Source organism: Lineus longissimus, chromosome 11, assembly GCF_910592395.1.
Source record: "Lineus longissimus chromosome 11, tnLinLong1.2, whole genome shotgun sequence".
NCBI classification, from domain to species: Eukaryota; Metazoa; Nemertea; class Pilidiophora; order Heteronemertea; family Lineidae; genus Lineus; species Lineus longissimus.
In genome coordinates, this window is record NC_088318.1 from 5661940 (window position 1) to 5686334 (window position 24395).

The 24395-nt window shown below is 42.0% G+C and overlaps 2 protein-coding genes across 3 annotated transcripts; one reads left to right on the forward strand and one right to left on the reverse strand.

Moving 5' to 3' along the window:
* The first annotated feature begins 769 nt into the window (after positions 1–769).
* LOC135496291 (uncharacterized) lies at positions 770–17751 on the forward strand. 2 transcript variants are annotated; one of them, XM_064785547.1, is made up of 9 exons: positions 774–906; positions 7126–7216; positions 8640–8732; positions 9553–9756; positions 10444–10560; positions 11140–12938; positions 13757–13877; positions 14341–14418; positions 14788–17751. In XM_064785547.1, exons 6-9 carry the CDS (start codon positions 12757–12759, stop codon positions 15103–15105), a joined length of 699 nt encoding a protein of 232 aa, XP_064641617.1. In that variant the 5' UTR covers positions 774–906; positions 7126–7216; positions 8640–8732; positions 9553–9756; positions 10444–10560; positions 11140–12756; the 3' UTR covers positions 15106–17751. The 2 variants fall into 2 exon arrangements, 1 of the variants encoding a protein (XP_064641617.1); XR_010448631.1 differs by having other exon boundaries at positions 770–901; positions 11140–13877.
* A 1143-nt stretch (positions 17752–18894) lies between these two features.
* On the reverse strand, positions 18895–20467 carry LOC135496390 (P2X purinoceptor 7-like). The gene is made up of 3 exons (XM_064785712.1): positions 19970–20467; positions 19515–19748; positions 18895–19312 (listed from the first exon to the last, which is right to left on the reverse strand). The coding sequence occupies exons 1-3, from the start codon at positions 20167–20169 to the stop codon at positions 19090–19092; spliced, it is 657 nt and encodes a 218-aa protein (XP_064641782.1). The 5' UTR covers positions 20170–20467; the 3' UTR covers positions 18895–19089.
* Positions 20468–24395: the final 3928 nt, after the last annotated feature.

The following is a 24395-nucleotide window of genomic DNA, read 5'->3' on the forward strand; positions in this document are numbered from 1 at the left end:
ATCACTGACTAGGAGAAAAATTCCCAACAAATTTCCATCTCTATCGTATAAGCAAGATAAGATCTTTGCTCAGTAAATCAGCAGCAACAAGTGCAGTGCGGACCTTAGTTGTCTCGCGGTTGGACTACGCAAATAGTCTGCTATATAACATCTCTGAGGCCAATGTGCGTAAGCTTCAACTGGTTCAAAACTCGGCAGCTCGTCTCGTCACTAGGGTGTCCAGAGGGGATCATATCACTCCGGTTCTGTGCGCACTCCACTGGTTTGAAAGCAAGGCTCGAGTACAAGGTTAATCTAATGGTCTACAAATGTCTACATGATTACGCACCAAAATATCTCGCAGACTGCTTGGAAGTTTACAAACCCTCACGCTCCCTGCGGTCAAGTACAATGGGTCTGTGTAAGGAAATCCGCACAAACCGGGTGATAGGCTCCTCTGCATTCGCAGTGGCGGGACCAAAGCTTATGGAATGAGCTTCCAAATAGTGTTCGTGGCCAGAGTACCCTGGGTCGTTTTAAAACTGCACTAAAAACTCATATTTTTAAGAAATTCTTTTGAATCCTTTGCACGTTTTTTTTTTTTTTAGTAATGACTTTTATTCTATCATGTATTAATGTTATGTTTTATTATAAATTGTAAAGCGCTTAGAAGTTTTAACAACGTTAAGCGCTATAAAAATGTTTTTAATAATAATAATAATAATAACATACATTAAAATGCAGATAGTGCCCCCTTTAAACCATTGAATTAATACCAAGTTTGCACCCCCTATATCAGCACTGCATGAACTTGCATGACCTTCACCTCGGTCATAAACAAAGATGGCAGCTTCTGTCAAAACTTGTCAGAATTCAGGGTGAAAAATCGTAGTTATTTCATCAATTTCTGCAAGAAATAAAGGTTAGGTATGTTAATAAATACTTACCAGTGTGGTCACAGACTGCCTGGATGTTTAGGCTGTGGTAGCCCTTGCGATTAACGAATGACGCTTCATAGTTTGGGACCCTTCCCTGCTGCTTAGGCTGCTGTGGATCATCATCATGTGGATCTTCCTCTGGCCGTGCTGCATTTGGCATTGGCTGTGCCTGCTGTGGTGGTGGTGGAGGTGGTGGTGCTTCTACTGGCAAGAGTGGCGCATTTGGGCATATAATCCTCACATGGGTGCCGTCTATGCAGCCGAGTACTCTTGGGAAGCCTGAGAATGTTGTAGAAACCCATCTGTACTTTACGCCGCTCTTCGACTTGGATTGGCCATTTTATAAATTCATCCCTCCGGCGGTGTAACGCAGCACTTACATCACGCACAGCTCTTGATACTGATCCCTTGTCTACACCAAGGGTGTCTCCTATTGCCTCCAAAAATGCCCCCGAAGCAAAAAAACGCAAGGCAAGGAGCACTTGTATTTCCACTGTGAGGGCCATTGACCTACCACTTGCTCTTTCGAGGTCCTCTCTCACTAAATCACATATAAATTCAATCCCATCCAACTCAAAACGATACCTTTTAAATAGTTTCTTATCATTAAAGCGCTCAAGATGATTAAAAGTGCGATTATATTGTCGAATTGCCTGAATTTGTGGCTGAAGTGGAAAGATTGCAATGTTGGCGGCCATGTTGGATTTGCTGCTAACGCCAGAAATCTCCTAACACTGGGTTTAACTGAGGCTGAGGAGGTACTTTAAATTTAACGCCAAATTTAACGCCTGTCTTTGCCTAACGCTAATTGAGCAACCCAAAACTATTTAACGCCACGTTAGGTGAGATTTAACCCTTTGGAGTTCACTGTCGACCCCTGGTCGACCAGGAAATTACCCCCCTATTCCGTTCACTGTCGACCACAGGTCGACAGTACATTATGCATTGAAAACCCGTCAATACACACGCATATCTGGGGAATCCCCGTATAGTTCTTTGCGTTATAGAAAGCTGGCGCTGCGATTGAAAGTTTGATACCAAATATGCCGGGGGTCGTTTCAGCAAATCTTGGCGCAATTTCGATCCGAAGTTTGCCGATTTTGCACGTGGACAAAATGGACGTCAATCAAGTTTTAGACGAAATATTTGCAGATGAAGACTCCAATGATGAGGATTTCCCCAACCAATCAAGTGGGGATGAGAATGAGGATGGGGATGACGATACAATGGACATAGATACCGATTTCCCACCTCAGAGCCCTATGCAAACAGGCCAATCCCCCCAAAGTCCGTCTCCCGATCTTACCAATATGGACATTGACTCCGGTGATGAATCAGATATAGATGAAGATAGGCCTATAATACAGATACCCCCAGTACAGGATCGCGGTAGAGCAAGGATTAGAGGTGGTGCTATGTCTCGGGGAGGGGTAACACTGCGGAGGGGAAGGGTCAGGGTACGGGGAGGAGGTAGGCCTACCGTTGTGGCAATGCACGACTCTGATCCTGTCCTTAGTGACTATTCTGATAGTGATGTTCCTGGCCATGCATCCCCTCAGCACTCAGATGCGAGCCACCTTGACTACCTTCCAAGCCCAGGGCAGGCCTCGCCAAGAGACTCTGATGCGCATTCGGCAAGTGAATCCTCCAGTGATGATGCTCCTATGGCCAACGGACAAGACGGCACTAGACGTGGCAGAGGACGTGGTAGGGCTCGAGGCCAGGATAGGGGTAGGCCTGCGGTAAGGGGCAGAGCAAGAGGCAGAGGTAGAGCAGGAAATCGAGGCGGTAATGGCATACGTGGCCGGGGGCGCAACCAGCCTCAGCCACAACCTCAAGTCCAGGCTCCAGTTCCAGCCCAGGCCCAAGCCCAAGCTGCACCCGATGATGGTTGGCGTGATGGAACGCATCACAATCCGAATTGGCTTCCAAACTTCTTGGGTGTGGACCCAGGGATGCCTGCCGTGGATACCGATGGATTTTCCCCTGAGGACTTCTTTTTGCTTTGCTGGCCCGACGATCTAACAGAGACATTGGTAACGGAGACAAATCGTTATTATGAGCAGTGGGCAGCAAACAAGAATGCAAATAACTACGCAGTTAGGAGGTGGCAACCAGTCACCTATGAGGAAATGTGTCAGTTTCTTGGTATCCTCATTCTAATGGGAGCAACACGAAAGGACCCCATTACTTACATGTGGAACACAAGATGGTTCATGGAAAATCCTGGCATACGTACTGTCATGAGTGTCAACCGCTTCAAAGACATCTTGAGATTTCTTCACTGTGTAAATAACGAGGACCAGATCCCAAGAGGACAGCCTGGCTATGATCGCTGTTTCAAGGTTAGGAAAGTGATGGACACTTTGACAACTGCTTGGAAGGGGGCATACAATCTTGAGAAAAACATAAGCATAGACGAATGTATGTGTGCCTTCAAAGGACGTGTGAGCATGATGCAGTACATGCCGAAAAAGCCAAAAAAATGGGGTATGAAGGGGTGGGTTCTTGCCGGTTCCGATACAGGATACTGTTATGATTGGGCCCTCTATACTGGGAAAGTAGATGGACAGGTTGTGCGGGATCTGGGTTCAAAGGTCGTGAAGGAGTTGACAGCTGCACTCATCATTGGACATGTCTTATTCACTGATAACTTCTACACAAATGTAGCCTTGTGTGAGCACTTGAGGAGGCAGGGTATTGGCGCATGCGGCACTGTAAAACCAAACAGAGTGGGGAACCCAGACATTCTAAAACGCTTCACAAACAAGACTAGAAAACAGACTCTCATTGACTTGTCTCCTGTCTTCAAAGCAAAGGATGAGCTTCTTGCTGTTGGGTGGATGGATAAACACCCTGTCTGTATGCTCTCCTCAGTTCACCCGGCTGGCGAGCGTAACAAGAGGATTCGTGACAAGCACACGCAAGGTGGCTTCAGGCAGATCGCTAGACCGATAGCAGTAGATGAGTACAATAAGTACATGGGTGGCGTAGATCGGAGCGACCAGTACAACTCTTACTACATGGATACGCATAAGTCAGTAAAGTGGTGGAAGAAAATTCTATTCAACCTGCTGAACACCGCAATCAGCAATGCCTATATTCTGAAGAAATCTGTGGCCGCACCAGAGGTTATGAGGTGTGAACACAGGGAATTCAGGCTAGATCTTGTTGGTTGGCTGCTCACCCGCGGCCCAAGAAAGGATATGGCTCAGACCCGTAATGAGCTTCCCCCTGAGCTGCGCTTGACGGAACGCCACTTTCTGGATAAACTTGAGAAATCGAAGCCAGACTGTGAGGTATGCAGCAACCGTGATCCCAGAAAACAAGGCAAGAGGAAACAAGTCACGTACAAGTGCAGAAACTGTCCGGGAATGATCGGACTTTGTGTTACCCCATGCTTTGAGATATACCATAAACGTCGGGACTACAAGCGCCACTATAATGAGAACTTTCGCAACTAAGCACAACTAAGAAATAATAACAACAAATAAATTGTGATATCCTCACAGAATCAAAGTGTCTTTGTTTCACTGAATACATATTGCAATAATATATATTCAGTGAAACAAAGACACTTTGTTTCTGTGAGGATATCACAATTTATTCGTTATTATTCTCAACATTTATCAAATTTTGCACAATTTGCCACAAAATTAACATTTTTCACCCCAAAAACCAACTGTTGATCCACAGCTGTGGAGTAAAATAAGGCTGAGGCCTTCCTGTACATATTGTTCATGTTATTGTTTAGTGTTTCAATTCATAAAACTGTTCAGGACATTTTTAGAGAGAGTAGCCAAAGGTGGATGATATTCTGCAAAATGGCGGATTTTGATAATTTCAAAAAACTGTGTTTTTACCCCAAAACGGGCTGTATATAACCAAAGTTACTTTTTTTGCACTGTTTATGTATTACTTGTTGATGAAAACGTGAAATAAACACAATAATAAAAAAGAAAATGTGTTTTTTTCATTTTCCCAAAAATTTGTCAAAAATTGTTGATTTCTCAACAATTTTGGGTGTTTTTACCCAAAAACCGATTTTGATATACACTTCTACCAGCACTCCTAACAAGGCCCATGAACTACCGATCAAACTTTTCTATTACTCCAAAGACATCAGATCAATCACTTTTGAGCTACAGCCTGCCAAAAACAAGGTACCAAAAAGCCTAAAAAGCCTAAAACAGGCTTGAACTCCAAGGGGTAGCATATTTGAAAACATGCTTGAACTCCAAAGGGTTAACGCTGGCGTTAATGCAAACGCTGATTGAGCAACCGGGCCCAGAACTTTTAAGAACCATATAATATGCTTTTGTCTTTGAATAAATCTGATTCTATATTTCAATCGATGTAATTCGATGTGTTCTCCTGTGGTGCCCTCTTGCGGGAAATCAGTAAACTCACACCAGGCGGCATCCATAATTTTTCTGAGAAAAAAGTCGGCTCCGAACATCTCGAGGTTTGGACAGGTATGGTACTGGTAATTCCAAATACTAGCAATGCTGTGCATACCTTTTTCATTGCATTGGGGCATGTTTCGCACCCACGGATGACCATCAAATTTTGTTGAAAGTTACTCCGCTAATTGTCAGATAATAGTTGCTGGACATGATTCAATGATGTTTTTTCAACACCACGGCTTCAAATAAGGTGCATGTAATTCAAATTGCAATTTGCTGACTCAAAATTTCAGAGAAATTTCTGATGTGGGTAAGCAAATTTTTGCTAATCAAACAGAGATTGTACTTGAAAACTGAAGAACTGGCACTGCAATTCACAGCATTGATTAGCAGATTTGATCCTCAAGCAAAACAAAAGTTATTGTAAGCCTTGAACACCATCTCTGTTCAGTGAGTTCAAAAAATTCCCGAACATGTTATCACGTATCCAGAGTTCTGCCCACGATTATCAATGTCTGAGTGGTGGTTCTTCTCACATCAATCATATCATGTCAATTGAGGGAAATTAAGCCATTTCTTTCAGTTCTTTGCAAATTTCATGGTTAGAAACTACCTTTTTTGCCTGAGTGGTGGACGGGACCGTCCACTGCCGTCCACCACTGGCAGAACCCTGCACATCTGCCTGTAAACATGATTTGTTGTTTAGAAGAACCAGTCATAACTGCAATCTGATAATGAAATTCTGCATGGCATTCATGCTAACATTGCAATTTTTTATGTTTCAATGCCCTCTTTAGATATCAGTGATGGGCTCAGTCTACCTCGCCATCTCTTTCATCGTCACTCTATCGTGTCTATAGCCAATCAGTCAACTGTCATAAATACTCGCTACTCCACGGTTTTTCTCCATCCATAGATCAGTAGAGCCCCCTGCTCAGGGGTGTCAAGGTAGAGCATGCCTGTTCCAGTTACGAAAAGGGGTCATTTTAATGAACTCAGGAGAAATCCTCCTAAGTCATCCAAAAATACCATAAGGGTGATACAATGGCCCTGCATAGAGGGCCTAGAAAGCTGAAAAAGAATAAGAAAACGCACCAAATGAATTTTTTAGCTGAAAGATCACACACATGGTTGTCAGGCCCAGGCGGACTCGTGAATTTCCCAGGGCCCAGACAACCATAAATGTGTGATAATTCACATTCAAAAAAATCATGTGTTCTGTTTTCTAATTCTATTTATCACATGCTAACAATTTGGAAAAATTTGAGGGATAAAAGCCCCAGGCTCACGCAGGCTCATGATGTCTTTCATGACACTAAGTGACAGGGCAAACTACGTCATCGTCGTTGTTCAATGGTCGCCCTCCATGTCCTCACGAATGACGCAGCTCTGATGCTAGAGACAACTTCTTTGTCACCATGTCGGTCCATTTTCAACCATTCAATAGAGCCTATGATGTCATAGTGTGAGTTTGTAAGTTTTGGCGATAAAAAGTCCACTGAAATTACATTGTTGGTGAACTTTGGTTAAAAGAATCTTATCCAAGACCTCGAGGGTGGATCTAAAAATAAAGATGGGTCGGTGCGTGTTTTGGACGGAATCATAGATCCACCCGAAATTTGGATTGGGCTTGTTGCGACTCAAGTGGGCGATTGGTCATGAAAGGGTTAACATGCGGACTCGAACTCGATACTACTTAGTTGTTCGCAATCATATTCTCAATGGATCTATTTCAGCTTGAGAAACGTATTGTTATGCTTTTTTTTTAAAGTACCACATTCTATGCAATCATTCATTTTCAGTTGGTACCACCTCCTCCTTCCAATCGCCGAGAGTTATGTTCAACTGTTGCACCTCGAAGAAGGCATGATTATGCTGTAGACATTGAGCCAGGTATGTTACCTTCATTATTACTAGCGAACATTCAAAACAAATAATGATGTCATTGGTTTGCTAACTTTAAAGTCAATATCGCAGGTCATGAATGAAATGGCCAGGGCCATTGTGCTCACCTCATGTGGAGGAAAGATGGATAAAGAGCATGGTATTGTGTCATGTAGTGTTAGGTTTGATGTAGGTCCAAGCAATTACAATTTCCCCAAAATGGCCAATTTACAGTACATTCGACCTCTGTGACCTTGAAAAGTAGGTCAAATCAAAGAAGACCCGGGTGACACATTGAATGGTTGTTAGAATTAGATGTACCTATGATATAAAATTAGTGCCAATCGGGCAAGTCATTACTAGGAATAATGGGTTTTTTGAAGAATTTAGGATTTGGCCCCCTCCCTGGAGGCCAAACGGTAAATCAGATCGCACCAAACTTCGGTACCTGAGATCACCTGACCAAGGGGTACATGTGTACTTAATTTGTGATCAATAGTCATTGCAGTTAAGAAACGTGCCATAGTTACGGCCTGACGGCGAATTTACGCCATTTGACCTCTGTGACCTTGACAAGAAGGTCAAATTAAAAACCTGTGTGACATATACTGTATGGTGGTTAGATGTACCCATGATATCAAATTGGTGGTAATCGGGCAAGAAGTTAAGGAATAATCACATTTTTAAGGTTTTTGGATTTTGCCCCCTGGTGGTCAAGTGGTGAATCATATTGGACCAAACTTCGGTCCCTGAGATCACCTGACTAAGGGGTAAATGTGTACCAAATTTGGTATCAATAGTCATTGCAGTTTAGAAACGTGCCATCGTTACATCCTAACGACCAATTTACACCATTTGACCTCTGTGACCTTGAAAAGGAGGTCAAATCAAAAACCCGGACGATATATGATGCACCTTTGCTAGAAGTACCTACCATATTTTTTTCAAAATTTCCCGACTACTATTAAGGGAGATATTGCATATTTTCACTTTTAACGTTTGGACCCCTGGTGGCCAAACTATGAAACGAATCGGACCGAAACTTGGTCTCCAAGGTGTCATTACATAAGGGTACATGTGTACCAAGTTTCAACTCAATAGCTCTAACAGTTACGAAACGTGCCCTGCTAACGGACGACGGACGACGACGGACGACGACGACGACGACGACGACGACGACGACGACGACGACGACGACGACGGACGACGGACGCCACGGTATGGGATAAGCTCACCTCTGCTAAGAGGTGAGCTAAAAATGTGCATTTTAAAAGTTTGCCATAAATGATATTTTCAGATCTCATTTAGGCCCAAAAAAATGCCTTGTTTAGGGTCAGGTTCGTTTTCCAAAATAGGGTTGTCACTCTCAAATGTTTCCAACACTCTAAAAAATGTTCCTCTGTCAGTTTATGTTTCTTTCTATTTCTAAAAGACTTCCCACCCATGTTCCGGACATCCCTCTCAAGTGCGTGTAGTCTTTTACAAGAATCAGAGGAGTCATTGGTTGAGAGCGGAATGGCTTCAGGTGAGTCCACTTCAATAAAAGATACAAATAAGAGTCACATTACAGAAATATACGGGGACATCATCAGTGCAATATACGAATGCTCATCTTTTCTCCATTCAAAGTTAGTGGCACCCCTCCTACCACACACTAAACTCCTTTTGCAGCGTTTTGTATTGCCCTCATACTCCTCTTCCTAAACCACTGCTACATTTCACGGGCGGTTAGCAGATTCAACACTACGCGGCACCACCGAAACTGAAATGATCCTTAGGTTCCAAGTAAACCTACCTTTGTTTTTAGTGTAATCCATTAGGATGTGACTCTCCGCGGTGATAACTTTTTGATAGCGAAAACAAATCTGTTTATTATCAATTTCGGGGAATACCCTAGCCATTATGGCAGCGGGAAATCCTGAGCTAATGTCTGTTGCTTAGGATTTCCCGCTGCCATAATGGCTGGCGCAGGAGTTTAACCACACACGTACCCTGATTCCGTAAACTCTGGATTAATCCACTTTCAGATTTATCATTTTAACATCATTTATATCCAAGAAGTGTGCATGAAATGAGATTCAATTGCGATCATATAGGACAGTTTAGGATTTGTTCAAATTCAGTGGTCGTTACTTTCTGAAGGAATCTGTCATGCTAGTTTCCTCATGTATATTACTCCCCAGTTCATGTGAAGTTTCTCTAAAGCAAGTGTATTCCTATAGACCTCAACTGGATGTCTTATAGTTAACATGATGTTTCTCTGTTCTTTGTATCTCAGTTAGCAGACAGTTGATGAGCACTTGGTCCCAGCTGTTTCATAATGAAATTTTTACTCCCTATTTCAGATACTAACACATCCCTTGTACAACTTGAGAGGCTTCTTGCTGAGCTAGTGTCATATCCCTAGGTGAGCCAAGGAGTCTTTTACATGATGGCTGTGCATAACAAATCTTCATCTAGCCTGTGTGACAGGGATATCATATGATTTGTGGAGAGCGGAAGTTTTCTTGGGTTTTTCCACAACAAAAGAGACGATATACCCTTTGAAGGTGAGTTTAAAACTGTTTATGAATTATAAACTGTCTTTCATTTTTAGATGGACGAGGCCCAGCCTTCCAACTTGTATACATTGGGCGACTGCATGCGAGTAAAAGTTAAAACAAAGTTCAGAAAAGGGCCCATTTTATGACTCTAGATTTGCATGACATGTATGAAGCATACGAGGTTTAGCTTTCGAAAGAAGACATTGCCCATTGATTGTTTTCTTGCGTGGTTTGCTTTCTTGGGAAATGCTCATAAAACATCTTTGATTGCCGCTGGTGTTGTAACCGGTCATCTCTATCGTTCACAAAAGTTGTTAATTATCTCAATTTTGACAGGTTACATGCACAATTGTGTAGAGTGAATGCAATTAATGAATTTGAGGCTAATTATTATAGTAGGCCTGAATTTTGAGGAGATCCTATTGAACAATGATGACTTGCAGACTATCACTATGGAACATTCATCCCAGTTAGCAACACTATGGCTTAGCTGGTCCTGGCCCACAACCCCACCAATCTCACTAATGTGACCACCCCAATAACACGACCTCCTCGGCATATGTCACTTGGGGGGGTCGCTTTTGGATGTTTCACTCCACTGATATGCAGCATTTGATTGCTCTACTGGATTTCCAAGCTCCTGTCTCCTTGCTGTACTGATAGTTATATACTATGGATTCCTCTCTTTTGTAGGTCCTGGATATCGTGTCTACTCGGAAGCAGACCTGAGCGATATGAAAGAAAAGTCACAGGAACGGACAGCCAGTATCAGGGTGATAAGGAGTGCAAAAAGTGGAAAGCAAGTCCAAGGTAAATCTCTACTTTTCGTATTTGTTGCTATGATTTGCTGTGTGCATAGCTATGCACATTGAAGCTAGAAACATATTTTGATCACTTTTTGACAGTTTCACTAACAGCTCTGACACAGAAAACGGGTTTAGATCTAGTATTGACTTGACTTAGTGACTGGGAGAATGCAAAAGTTTCACTGTCCAGTGGGTGTGGGTGTTGGTGGTGTCATGATTTCTGAAGAAGCACCAGTAAATGATGACCTGTCATTTTGCACTGGGGTTATCCCACTCCCTGTGTGTTTTCACTGAATTCGAAATCATGGTGGATAAAGGTACTGGTTTAATAGTGACATATTCATGAGGGGCAAAGGTCATCAGGTTGTGTCATTCTTTTGTTATCAGATTACAAAAGGTTAGATAGGTATAAATGAGTTGCCCAACTTTGATTGCGCTATGTTTATCCACCGTGATAATGCTGATGTTGATAAACCAGCACAATGTGTTCACCTTGACGTGTCTTCTGGAAGCTGCTGACATTTCGAATGTTCGGTTTTCACACATCACTCTTTCATTAAATCGATTTTCATTTCATCTGCAGGTCGCAATCGCTCTGGTGAAGTTTATTCAAAGAAGGTGAAGGCAATTCAAAAGCATATTGCTGTAAGTTGTCAAGTCGTTTTTTTCTAAATATTGCAACATGATAATGATTTGATTTTCCTCTTGATTTGCTAGGCCATTTTCATTTACTAGCATATACCCATGGAGCGGGCAAAGTCGAAACTAAAAATAGAATAGGCTAATTAATCCCCCTGCCAATACCCTGCACCATGGACCAGGTTGTACAGCACTACATACGTGCTGGAAGCTAATACTGATGTGGCAGGGAGAATATGCGAGAAGTTTGTGTATGCTTTTGAGAATGAGCGGAGCTCTCGAGTCCACGTGCTCTCTGCAAAGTTGTTATTTATTCTAAAACCACGAAGATATTCAACGTATGACACCCTCAGTGACACTCTTACAATATGATCCACACCTAAGAAGCAAAACGTTGCAAGAATTCGTCGCATTTCCAAGGCTCAATTTTGAAACAAAAATTACCTCCTAAATAGCGGCCACAATGCGCATTATAGTATAGATTTTCCACATCCACTTTGATTTTGTTCAGGTTATTGAGGCGACAGCTGCTGGTTTATGTGAGACACTTGACATTAAATTGTTTGTTCATGTTGTGAGAAGGAATGCTAGTGCTAAGAAAGAGGTTGATAAGTAAGAATGTCCATTTTTTTCTGTTGGCAGTGTTGCCCTACAGGTTGTTCTCTTTGGTTCATTTTCTTTTTGTTTCTTTCTTTATCTTTGGTTTAATTCTTAACCCAAGCCCAGCCGATGGTCATTTAGCTGCTGTAAATGAACTATACTCTGGCATCCTTTAAGATTGGATTAGCAAGAGCATTTTGCCTTTAAATCAATATTGTTGTTATTCTTAGAGGAGCAGTAAGCTGTCAACGATTGGCCTGCCGTTTAGAAACCACTGTCACATGCCCCAAGACAGTAGCGCTCCTGTGATGTGGCGATATGCACTAAGCCGGCGATGAAGAACACATCAGGGGTTTTTTAAATGGCGGGCCCCTCGTTTACCGTTTTCTCCATCAAATACACTGCTCCTTTATTTATTGGAACATGTAACCCTTTTGCTGCTGACCAATATTTTGTCTGATGTGCTGTCCAAGTAAATGAATCCTACGCTACATGCTCCCACTACCAGTGGCTGGGCTTTCAGAGTGGCTTACAACAAATTCAATGAGGTCTTCTGCTTTGCTCATTCATTTGAAAGAGAACACAACTGTGTCAGTTGCTGGCAGTTTAGAGACAACATTACACTGCTAATGCTATCACAGATTTCTATCATTTTGTGAAAGCTTTGATCCCTGTGTGTCAAGCTGCGTACCAAGAATCCATAAAGCACAAAATAAAGGACTGGTCGTAAAAATTTTTATTAGCTTCATTTTGATACCAGAACAACAGTCATAGGAGGAATACTTTTGAACTAATGAAAGAAAACGCAAAATCAGGCAAATTGGCGTATTGGGAGCCAGTGGCATAAGGGTGAAAGTTCATTATGCTTTGTTGGGGACCATCAAAAGTATTTAAATTCTGAAGTCCACTAAATATATTGATCTTGCTCTGGATGATCACACACTCTCCTCCAACTTAAAATATGGAGCTTCTCATTGACAATTACCAAGGAGCAGGCATCGGCATTGACTCCATGACACTCCTATCCTCGAACATGGCCGTTGCCAAAGGGACTATAAGTAGAATCCGACCACTAGCAAGTGGGACTTCGGGGGGATATAGCAATCATCAACCATCTGGTGGATATGATCTCTCTGCGTCAAGGTAGGTTTCTAAATGAATGTGTTTTTTTTTCTGTTTTTTAAATTCATTCTCAAATAGTGATATGGGATTAGGAGTCCTTTCTGGTCACCTGGCTGCTTTGCAAGAGAAGACGAAGGGCTGACTATGGCAATGCAAGTCAGATTCCTCAAACTGCATGCATTTTACTCCCAAGATGCCTCAGACCGTGACAATGGTCATTGTGGTATTGCAGACAACTCTAGGTTCCAATGCGATGTTAGTATTTTCATGCTAACCCCAACACTCTTTCAGCCTAGTAGGATTCTTTTTAAAGCCAATGAGAACTTTCCCCAGCCAAGAACTCTTCACATGTAAATTCGCGATGAGAGAGAGATAGCAATCCCTTACACAATTAATTTCTCTGCCAAATGGTACTGTAATGTTCAGAACAGGCTACAGTGCCACTGTTTCTTTATAGCGGCCACATGTTCAGTTGTTTAGTAAATGAAGTACTTTAGTCTGGAGTTAGAGCTGAATGAATATTCAGATATTCTCAGGATGACATAGGAACAAAATCTTTTTGAAACATGAATTAGACAACAAATAGCCCTCCACGCAGTGTGCAGCAGGTCAATTTAAAGATACTAAAGTTGTCAAAGACGAAGCCTCAAATAATGATTCATGTTTAGAGCAAAGTCTGTAAACTGGTCGTGCTGCAGAAATCGATTGATGATATCACTACAACCCAGGCCTGGCAGTCTCCATGTTTATTCTTCATCACTCATTATTTTAGAAGGTACATCTAACTAAATACATCAAACTCTCTCCTTTTATCATGAAGTCATGAATTCTATCTTCAGAAATATCCAGGCTCGCATGCATATTACGGATGGAACCCAGTACAAGCGCAATCCCAGAACAGGCATCTTTGAGTACCTGAGACTCATTCCTGATCTCCCAACCAATGATTGTGGATGTGGGGTAAGTACATATTGTAGTACCTTAAAAAGTCTGGAAAGCTATTGTACATTAGTACACCATCAGAACATTGTATAGAGGAAGAATTGACGTGTACCTTTTATGCTAGAAATAATGGCATGAAATATACTAGACTTACAGTAACAACTTTTTTGCCAGGATTGTTGTAATATTGAATCATCAAGAAAGCTTGAAGGCTGTGGCAGAAAATCTGCCAGCGACTTCTCCAGGATTAAGGCGTGTTTACAATTCAGACGTCCATTGACTGGGTCCTATGCTGAGTAACGTTCGTCATGCCTGCTACAGTTGATGTCGGTCACTTGCAGGGTTTACTGCATGGTGTTATCCCACACATGATATTGATGACTTACGTCGACACATATCACTGGTGTCGGAGTTGAGCGGGATGTCAACTTTTGCATTTGAATTCCACAAAGAATTAAAATGCATTTGCTTGATTATTCAGTCACCATTCAAGAACACCGAATTCCCAGATGGCCTTCCTGTGATGGAGGATTTTACTTGTACCCTCTACATGCGTCATGTAAGTATAATTTCACTGTTTATTAAGTCCAGTGACGGCTAGTGTGGTGTTACTAGTAGGCCCTGCTGGTACTTTAATTGATCATCCATCTCTTAGTATCCTGACCTGTTAACAAGTCTTTGTTTGTCTCTTTATAGCTTTGTCTCATAAGTTTAAATATGATCGTGCATTCCTTCATGCCCATAACCCTGACATCCTGCCTAAATGACAACTTGATGTCTGCTCACTACACACTAGAGTGGGCGTGACCAATGTTTACCTGGAGTTAGTGAAGATGAACCCTGAGGGACCCTGGCAAGGTTTATGTCAAATTGAATTCATATCACATGTTTACTTTCCCAGTACAAGGTGTTCCTTTTAAATTTACAGGCTCCGGTAGCGTGTAAAGTTTACAAAAGAAAGTGTCTGGCATCCTGTGCGGCAGACGTTCAATACAGTGGCCAGAAAGACAGCATATTCTTCTGGTCAAGACAAGTTGCTGCTGCAGACGAGGTTGGTTGGGATTTCGTTAACCTCATCATGTCCAGTAAGATGTCGTTTTCCAACTTTTGTCTAGAGAAATCTAGATATTACAGAACCATGAACCCCATTTCTGCACCCTTCATGAATAAGGGCACCTTTATATCTTGGTTTTTTGCATGGTGCAGCAAAATGGACATTGATTTCCGTGCCCATGTCGACCCTTAGTGTGGTCATCACCCATCCGCCATTGCTGGTGATGGTACACACATTGGCCTGTCGCTTCGGAAGGTCGACATAACTCCTGTTGATAAGCCAGACACCCAAGAAAGGCTGGTTTCTATACATCGGCGATTTGATCGCAATTTCTTGCCATACCGTAGGGGTATTTCTGATGATAATGTTAGGAGGGGTAGGCAACATCTGAAAAGCCAGTCAAAGAGATTCTTGTCAGACGATACAACACAGATCACTGAAGAGGTTAGAGGAGCTGAAGATCAAAATCTTCTACGTGTTTGTTCACAGGATGATCGCTGCAAAAATATGCTGAAACTATATTTGAGCAGCGATCTTCCTGCTAGTCTTCGTCAAGTGTTGGCCGATCTGTTCCTCCTTTTGAGTTCAGAGTCAGCTCTTTCAACTGTTGTTCCCCCTAGGTACCATGCGGACATACTTTCTGTCACTGATGCACACATTTTTCGCCTCTTTTGCCCAGAACTGGGTCGTGCTTATGAGGCATGTACTCTCCATGGGAAAAGTGAAATTTTCATGGGATTTCTCATCTACCTGGTAGATTCAGTCAATGATGTTCACATCAATGATAGGCCCTATATGCCTCCTCTCTCTATCGATAACACGTATAATCCAGAGTCTGGCGTCACTTATTATTTCTCCCCTCATGGGAACATGGTTCGCCGTCTGCCAGAGTATAATCTAAAAACAGCTTCAGCAATTCACGACGACCTGCCGAGTGAAGGAGAACGTTGTAAAAAAGAATTTGGCCGTGTGTCAATAGGCGGTTGGTCCTTCTTGTTCTTGTGGTTTTGCCCTATGCATGGGCACTGTTACGGGTTCCATATTGTTGACGGCAAAGAGGGCAGGAAGGACCCCTTTGCATCTATATACAGATATATGCCAGCTCCTCCAAAGGAATTTTTTTTTGATTTTGCTTGTTCGCTTAGCGAATATTCTCTCAATAGGGAGCCAGATTTCTTTAAGAATACCAGGATGTGGCACGATGTCTTCCACAGTGTCGTCCATATCTGTGGCAAAAGTTTCAAATCTAGAAGAGTTGTCAGCCTGAGCTCGTACAACACTGAAATATGCGAGCAATTCAACTCTTTTCTTCAGTGTCTCAGATATACTGGCTCTCACATGACCCAGAGTCATTTCACTTTTTTTTTGTTCAGTTCCTGATTAATGTTTGGAATCAGAGGAAAACTGAAACTTTTCGATCAAAGATCGACTTGGCCTCAGCAGGCTATGATTAGATTGTCATTGTAAAAACAACTTATCCCCAAATTTATACTTATAAGTTTAGGGGTTTATAGTCTGATATTGTTTGCGATGTTAATTGTGTGATAGAACCAGAGTTTTATTATGTTGTTGAAGTTTTCACCTATCTGTCCGCGAGTCGGCTCTTTCAACTGTTGTTAATCTGAAATGACGCCAGATTGGCTGCTGTATTGTCAATGATAAATTGATTTAACACTGACCAGTTTTCCAAAGTGAATAAATCAGAATCAGCGTACATCACCGTACCAAATATCGTGGGTTTCTGGGAGTCACAATTGTATACCATACAATTGCAGGTCCGGAGACTGGAAATAAGGGGTGGGGATTGAAAAGTACCCAGCCAAAAGGGGTAGGGATTGAAAGTTAGTGCTACTTGCAGTAAGGGGCTTACAAAAATGTTTAGTGCGGTGATGTGCTACACGCTTTAAGGGGGTGCCCCCCTGGGTTTTATTATTCTTTAAAAGGCACAAAAAATGTTAAATTTTGCATCAAATGCAGTTCAAGTTAAATTGACTACTGTAGAACATGCCTATAACATTCTTTCCTAAACAGACTTCGCCTGTAAGGTACGAATACCACAATTTAATATTCATTCGGACAGTCATATGGTAAAGGAGCTGTCCCTCTGACCTAGGAATATTTAATGAACCGACGGTTAAACTAAATCACATAAATGATCATGTGTAACGTCCATACACAAAATTTTGGCCCTGCTTAGGTACGTTATGGGTGAATTCTACTGTTCATGTACAATCATGTAATGATATGCCAAATTTAATGGACATATTTGCCAACTCCAATACACAGTGGATAAATGAGGACAAAGGTCAGCGGCTTGTTTCATTCTTTTATTCCCGAGCTCGATCCAGGCTGAGCAGGTAGCTATTTATTCTCATTCATACCTATCTATCATTTTGTACACCGACGACAAAAGAATGGCACCCGATGACCTTCGCCCCTCATGAATTGGTCACTAAACCGCTGCGTTTATCCACCGTGGTCACAGCAGTTAAAATTTGTATGTTGATGAAATTTGTGCTATAATGTTTTGTCTTGTTCGAATTGTAGGTGCATCAAGCATGATGCTATCCATTTTATCTACAATTATGATGCTTCTTGTCATTGAGAACCAGTTCTGCTAGTTTTGATGCCATTAGTCAACCAATAGGGGGTGTCGCACAAAACTCGATTTTCTTTGGACCCCTATTATAGTTCTGGGTCGACGAAATAGCTGTTGTTAGCTTTCTTTATTCAATATTTCATGACATGTATCCATGTACACTTTTTGTATGTATGTATGCATATTCTGTCATGTTATCCGGACATAAAAGTTGGCTATATTAAAGTAAAATGAATCAATATCATTGTGTTGTTCACATTTCTGTTACATGTATGTTCTCACCAATTCAAATATGAGAGAAATAAGCGAATTGGATCACACCTTAAGACGAAATCAGAAAGAGAAACAATATTTATATGGGGCACCTTACCACTGAGCCTATGGTGTTCAAGGTGCTGCTCCTTCAATCTGCCTCGAGAGAACTGAATGAGGAAATGTCTTCTGGCGATTGAATGCAGGAGAGCAACTTATCATATGGTGTCTAGAGTCTGCAAAGGGAAGTTGGAGATAGCCAGACAATAGCCCCCCCCCCCCCGAAACACCTTGAATCGAAGGAGCATCACCTGGAACTCTATCCTCAAACTCACAGGAAACCACTGAAGCACTCTCGAGGCGTCTTCATCCCCCTTCAACCTGAAAGCCATTGAAGCACTGCACGTCTCATTTGTCTCATCTCCTGGAGACGAAATACAAAGTTTACGAGGCCTGGGGCGCAGTGTCAACCCTGAAATGACACACAAGGCCCACCTCGAGCTGGAATTGATTGTCAAGCAGAAATTACTGCTTAATGACATAGGCCAGGTTTCACCATGGCAACAAACCTCCGCTCTTGAATCATACCACAAGATAGTCTGCTATTTTGCACCAAAGTCAAGACACTTCTTTTACGAGGCAATGAAAGGAAGGCAAGTTTGTTGTTGGGAGTCGTTTGACTCACTTTTCTAGATAGAAAGAACTTAAGTTACTACAATGTAAAGTTACATGTACTATGGATAAAATGTAGACCTGTCACTGTGGTGTCCTTGTTATTAGTATTTCAATGACAGTTCTATGCATTTCTTTTTCAGACTTCTTATGGCTGCCATCCACTTCAATGAGAACTCCAGCAGAGACCAACGCGTTGGGAATGATGGACAGGCACAGTGGGCCTTATCCTATCCCAAAGCCAAAGCCGGTGCTCCTACAGCTTCTGAGAAGAAGGTGGACTTGACGTATGGTAAGTTTTCCTTGAAGTGAAAGAAAGGATTGATCCCATCTAGTTTATGAATGTGCTAAAGGTGAAGTAAACAGAAGAAAACAAATATGTTTTACGAAAACAACATTTATTTGATGCCGTTGCAAAATACATTAGTTAATCAGGTTTCATTAATTTCCAGATTATGTTCACAAGCTGCTGGATACTCTCATGGAGATGAGAGACGAGTACCCTACATACAAGTTGGCCAAGGTCCACAAGAATGAGAGTCGACAAAATGTACCTGGACCAGTCTGCGACAAGTATGACAGACGGGAAAAGATGGAGGTTGTTGAAGAGTTCAAGACCCGTTTCAACCGTCTGCTTTAGAAACTATCTTGCCTTAGCTGAAGATAAATATCAGCAGTCCTATCACAACCACAATTGCTGCTGGAGAAGTCCGGGCACGGTTTTGATATGAAAATCCAGTATAAACGCCATCTGGTTCTGGCCAGTTCTCCCTGATTCGGTCCCTGGCACATACTGGTAAAGGAAGCCGATTTTTCTTTCCTAACTTGCCAAAACACCACTCGACCAAACTCCGATATGCAAGGTATCTGTATAGTCTGAAAAAGAACCAAAAAATGGCATAGAATCATATGTAGTGTAAATGCTATGTTTTGCTTTTCTCTGAACTGAAACTGAAACTAAGTCTGTTAATAATGTTGTATATCTTGTAAAATTGTATTAATAATAATACATTGTTTCAGTCATTACATTTGTTGTCATTTATTCTCCTTCTAGACTGATGTCAGTCCTATAACTTACTTGTGTGTCGGCTGGTCATTCCCAACTGGCCCTTCTTCATTGATGTAGCGGTTCATTGCTAACTCCAATGCATATTGGTTTAGGCAATTCACAGTAAAGCCTGGGTGTGCTGTGATACATTCACAGCCATCTGGCTCCAGGGCATCCTTCTTCCCTTGGACGGCGCTGTAATCAGAGCAGCACATGCTAACCCTGCCTTTGGTCTGTGGCTGGCAGATCTTTCCACAGTCACACCTGAAAAATAGGACAAACAGTCAGGTCATTCATTCAAGGTCAAGGAACAAGACAGACTAAGTTACAGTCATGCAAGACATGTAGCCTACTAGACCTAGTACAGCTACCTAAATGCCGATATAGGCCTAGTTCGTCAGTGTATTCACATCCGAATGCCAGATAAGCTCAACAGTGTTCATAGTGCATTGCAGTATATGTATGTTGTGTATGTATTCACCCACCAGCGATTGTGTCCTGCCCGTTCTGGGCGTTCATCCTCTGAAGATTCTTCTTCCCCCGAGTTTTCCTCATCATCTGAAGAATCCGGATGAGTTTCCCTGCGAATTGGCTCAAATCTATACCCCTCAATCGCTTCCACTTCGCATGAAAGAGCCGAAAAATTGTCTGCAAATTCCTCTTCACTTGAACTGAAGTCCGCCATGTTGGATAATGTAAACAGCACAATCTACGTCATCAGTACTGCCCTAGCGGTTGAGGGCGTAACTACGGTTTTTGTCTGCGCTGAAAATGTCGTCTGCTAACAATGGATACTGGCACACTAGTTTTAGCTCTCTTAAAAGCAGATTTTATCAAATTTGGACTATTTCCTAGCTATCTATATACATGAAATGATTTGTTAGTATAAATACATTGACAAAACCGCTTATTTAAAAGGATTTGCAGGTCACCTTTAAAGACCATGCATAAACAGATGGAGCTCAGTTGACTAGGCATTAGTATGATCCTGTAGGCCTGATCGTGATAACTTTTCATGAAATGGATTGTACGCTGATACCAATGTAGACCAATTTCTATAAGGGGTGTCACAAAAAAAAAAATTACTGAAATTGATTCAGTGCTTTATGAAAGCCGGTTTTTTCTTAGGCTTTTTTGGGTGTTGGCTGTTTTGGCCTATAAAATGCTTGGTTTCAGTAGGCTTCGTTTGCACACATGTCTATTACACCGCCAGTAGGATGAATCCTGAAAGACGCTTGAATGCCAGGAAACGCTCTTATACCGTCTCTCCGAGTACCTCCGAGACTTTGAAGAAGCTTTGCTAAATGGTGATGTCACCTCTATGAAGGAGTTTGCAGAGCACTATAAGATATCCATCCACACGTTCCGCCAGTGGAACCTACAGAGGCTAGAAGACCAAGAAACGGAGCATCATGGCAAGAAGAGGAAGGTCCGAGAGCCAAGCAATGGATGGTGGACTGAGGTGGAGGATCAGCTCCGCGTATGGATCCAGCAGCTGCGACAAAGATGCATCCCTGTGGCAGTCCAAGACCTGCAGGAGAAGGCCCTTGACATTTTCCGAATATGGTGGGATGAACTAGGGGAAGAGAGGAGACAAGAGATCATGGAGGCCAAGTCCGTGCGTTACCACTTCCAAGCGTCAGTGGGCTGGACACATGCGTTCATGAAACGCAGCAACCTCTCCCTGCGTAAAATGACAAAGAACACTGCAACGTTACCAGCAGATGCCGCACAAAGAATGGAGATCTACCGCAATGAAGTGACCAACATCATTGATCGGCTCAGCATCCCGATACGTGTGGTCATTAACATGGACCAGACATTTCTACTTTAAGACAACCGGCACATGTACACTGTCAACCAAAAAGGAGTTAAGGCCATTGACGTCAGGACGTCTTGTTCCAATGCTAAGTTAGGGTGCACTGTGTCTTTGTCTGTTACTGCTACCGGTGGGAAGCTGCCGGCGCACATCACTTTTCCGCGCCGGGGATTTGTACGTCAAATCAGAGCTTTGGAAAATGAGGAGTTGTCGGAAAATGTGAAGTACACGTCTTCACAAACAGGATGTATGAGAGAGGAAACCCTACTCGATCACTGGGCACCCGAGATTCTGCAACCATTCGTGGAAGGGGAGAACGTTGAAAACTACCTGTTGATAGTGGACCATTTCCGGGCCCACAGGACAGAAAATTTTGGAATGCTGGTTACGGAGCTGGGCGGAATTCTGCAGTTGGTGCCAGCGGGCTGCACATCCCTGGGGCAGCCGTTAGACCTTACGGTGATGAAGTCTTTTAAATCCAACGCGCGAACGGCATGGAAAACGGCGAACACTGATCAGGAGGGCGGATGTGATAAGATTGGACTTGCGGACGTTATACGCATTGTGAACGATGCATGGGAGGCTGTTAGTCCGCAGGTCATCATAAATGGATTTGAAGCGGCATTTCGTGCTGTCCATGTTGATGCTGGGCCACATCAAGTCGTCGATGAAGATGCTGAAGAGGATGGCCTAGAATTCAGGCATCTTCTCGCAGATGAAGTGGAAGGTTAGATTCCTTGATGAGGGTGTAACCTACAAAACTGTGGCTAACTTTCATCTTCTCCGTTATGGACTCGAACAAGAGAACAATCCTTCAGACTGTTGGATCAGGGGCTCATTTGTAAAACGGTATCAGGACATTTGCAACCCGTACTTTTGCCACCCAGACATTTGCCACCCGGAAAAGGGTGAGGGTTAGGGTTAGTTTTAGGTGCAAAAATCTTGTAAAACATCAAAGAAAAGCATGTGTACTCAGCAAAGCCTTATCCTGTAAAAAAAATTGAAAAATAAAAAGTCTAGAGTTCATTTTTTTGAGACAACCTGTACAGCTGTTTGATTCACGGCCCATTGGCCTAATGCAATGAATGCCTTGATTCACAAATGACCAGAACTGATTACCACTATTCCATTTCACAATAGGCCTCCTGCCAATGTCACATTACTGCCTATTTGTGTTGGGAAACCAATCAGAAAGCAGCTTGTATAATGTGTAGCCATGTGACCGTGATAGTAATAAAGTGGGCTGATCTGTAGAAGTGATGTTTTAAGTCAAATTGTACAGTATTGTAATTCGTATATTGTGTCAAATGAGTAACCTTGCATCATGGCTACTATGCATTACATTCTGTTATCATATATGTTTATACGTCTCTTTTGTCTGTTCTCCCCATCTTTACTTAGTCATAATCATTAAGATATTGTAATTCGTATATTACGATCATAACCAATATGATGTAATTCATGTGATCATTTTGTTATCATCCTTGTTCATACGTGTCTTTGGTCAGTTCTCACCATCTATACTTAGTCATAATCATTGAGCTATTGTAATTCGTATATTACAATCATAACCAATGTGATGTAATTCATGTGATCATTTCTTGTCATATTATTTCATGTTGGACAACTAGAACTTCATTCATATTATTCATATTATTTCATGGCAAAAAAACAGTAGTTTGCTTACATTTCTCTTCAAAATAAAAATATTGTAATCATTGTTTTAACGTTTTACGCTCAAAATCTTTGATAAATGTTGTAATCAGGTTTGTAACATTTTATGCTCTATTAATCAGCATTCCATGAATATCAGAATATTTCCCTGTATGTTTGTACTTTTTTGAATATTTTTCTAATCTGCTCATTCACTTGTGTTGGTAACAAGTGATTTCAATTTCATATTTACATTAAAATCACTTGTGACCAAGCGAACCAAACCACATGAATAGAAAGTTTATGTAAATTGTTTTCTGCAGCGCCATCTCAATTCCCTTGCTTGGTGATTCCAGGAAATGCGCAACAGAGGTTAGACCATGAAAATGTTAAAAAGGATATTGAAAGCAAAACTTCCATCTCATTCATGATTGATTATCTTCGTCAACAGTAGGTCTGTTCCTAATGTAAAAGGTCTTAGATTTTAATAATTTCATAATAATGCATATTCACAATTTCCTCCTGGAGTCACCAGGCAACTGACTTAACATGGTGCTACAGCCAACACTGTACAATCACTTTCCATCTTGACATCTTGTAATAATCTTTGCCAAATCAGTGATTCTTATATAATTTACTCCATGATTGCAATCAGCCTTTGTTAAATTCCAATCACCTGCAGGTCAGGTCAATCTTTTACCAATAAAGTTAATTTTCTTAAGCACCTCTTTATCTTACTTCTTCACATACAGGGCATCCCAAACACTTTGCTAAATCCACTACCCCCCCCCCCCCCCATTTCAAGTTGGTATTGCACCAGACCCAAGCTCAACGGTACAATGATCATGTAAGTGTCCAAATACCTTTTCAGGACATACTAGTATGAGGACATCAATTTTGATACCAGAAGGAAAACCAATCCTGTCCGTGTGTCACTGTGACATAGATCCTGGCTCTATTGGAAATGTCGCACTCGCACTGCATTACTTCATGTGATGTCACTTACATCTTTCACAGTTGACAAATTGAAGCATCCATGGTTATTGTAACTATATAGTCCTTGCCAAATCTATCTAAAAGTATCAGAAAAACTGCTAAACTATGACTTGTATCTGCTTACTCAGCTGAGCGCCAGGCCCTTGGGCCTCTTGTTATTATCTCGGTCTCCGCTGGATTCAATCTGGGCTTTCAATGAGCAGCTGCTAACTAAGCGCTCAATCGAACTCCACCTGTAGGAAGTTCCTAAGTGGCAACTCCCTCGGGAATCGAACCCACAACCTCTTCATCATGAGGCCGATGCCACCCTGGTTTTTATCACTAGTCTATGATGATCCTCATGCACTCTAGTAGAAGTAAGAATTTAGATATTGAGATATGTGATATTGAGATATGTGATTTACATTCCTCCTCCGATTTTTTTCAGCACATTTCCGAAACTA

What these genes read in the sequence shown, in the direction of transcription:
- LOC135496390 (XM_064785712.1), bottom strand. Translation starts at nt 20,169, where the DNA reads ATGGCGGACTTCAGTTCAAGTGAAGAGGAATTTGCAGACAATTTTTCG. An exon ending in CGGGCAGGACACAATCGCTG is followed by an intron (nt 19,749 to 19,969) that starts GTGGGTGAATAC and finishes CCTATTTTTCAG; the next exon opens with GTGTGACTGTGGAAAGATCT. An exon ending in AATGACCAGCCGACACACAA is followed by an intron (nt 19,313 to 19,514) that starts GTAAGTTATAGG and finishes GTTCTTTTTCAG; the next exon opens with ACTATACAGATACCTTGCAT.
- LOC135496291 (XM_064785547.1), top strand. Translation starts at nt 12,757, where the DNA reads ATGGAGCTTCTCATTGACAATTACCAAGGAGCAGGCATCGGCATTGAC. An exon ending in TATGATCTCTCTGCGTCAAG is followed by an intron (nt 12,939 to 13,756) that starts GTAGGTTTCTAA and finishes TTCTATCTTCAG; the next exon opens with AAATATCCAGGCTCGCATGC. An exon ending in CCAATGATTGTGGATGTGGG is followed by an intron (nt 13,878 to 14,340) that starts GTAAGTACATAT and finishes TTGATTATTCAG; the next exon opens with TCACCATTCAAGAACACCGA.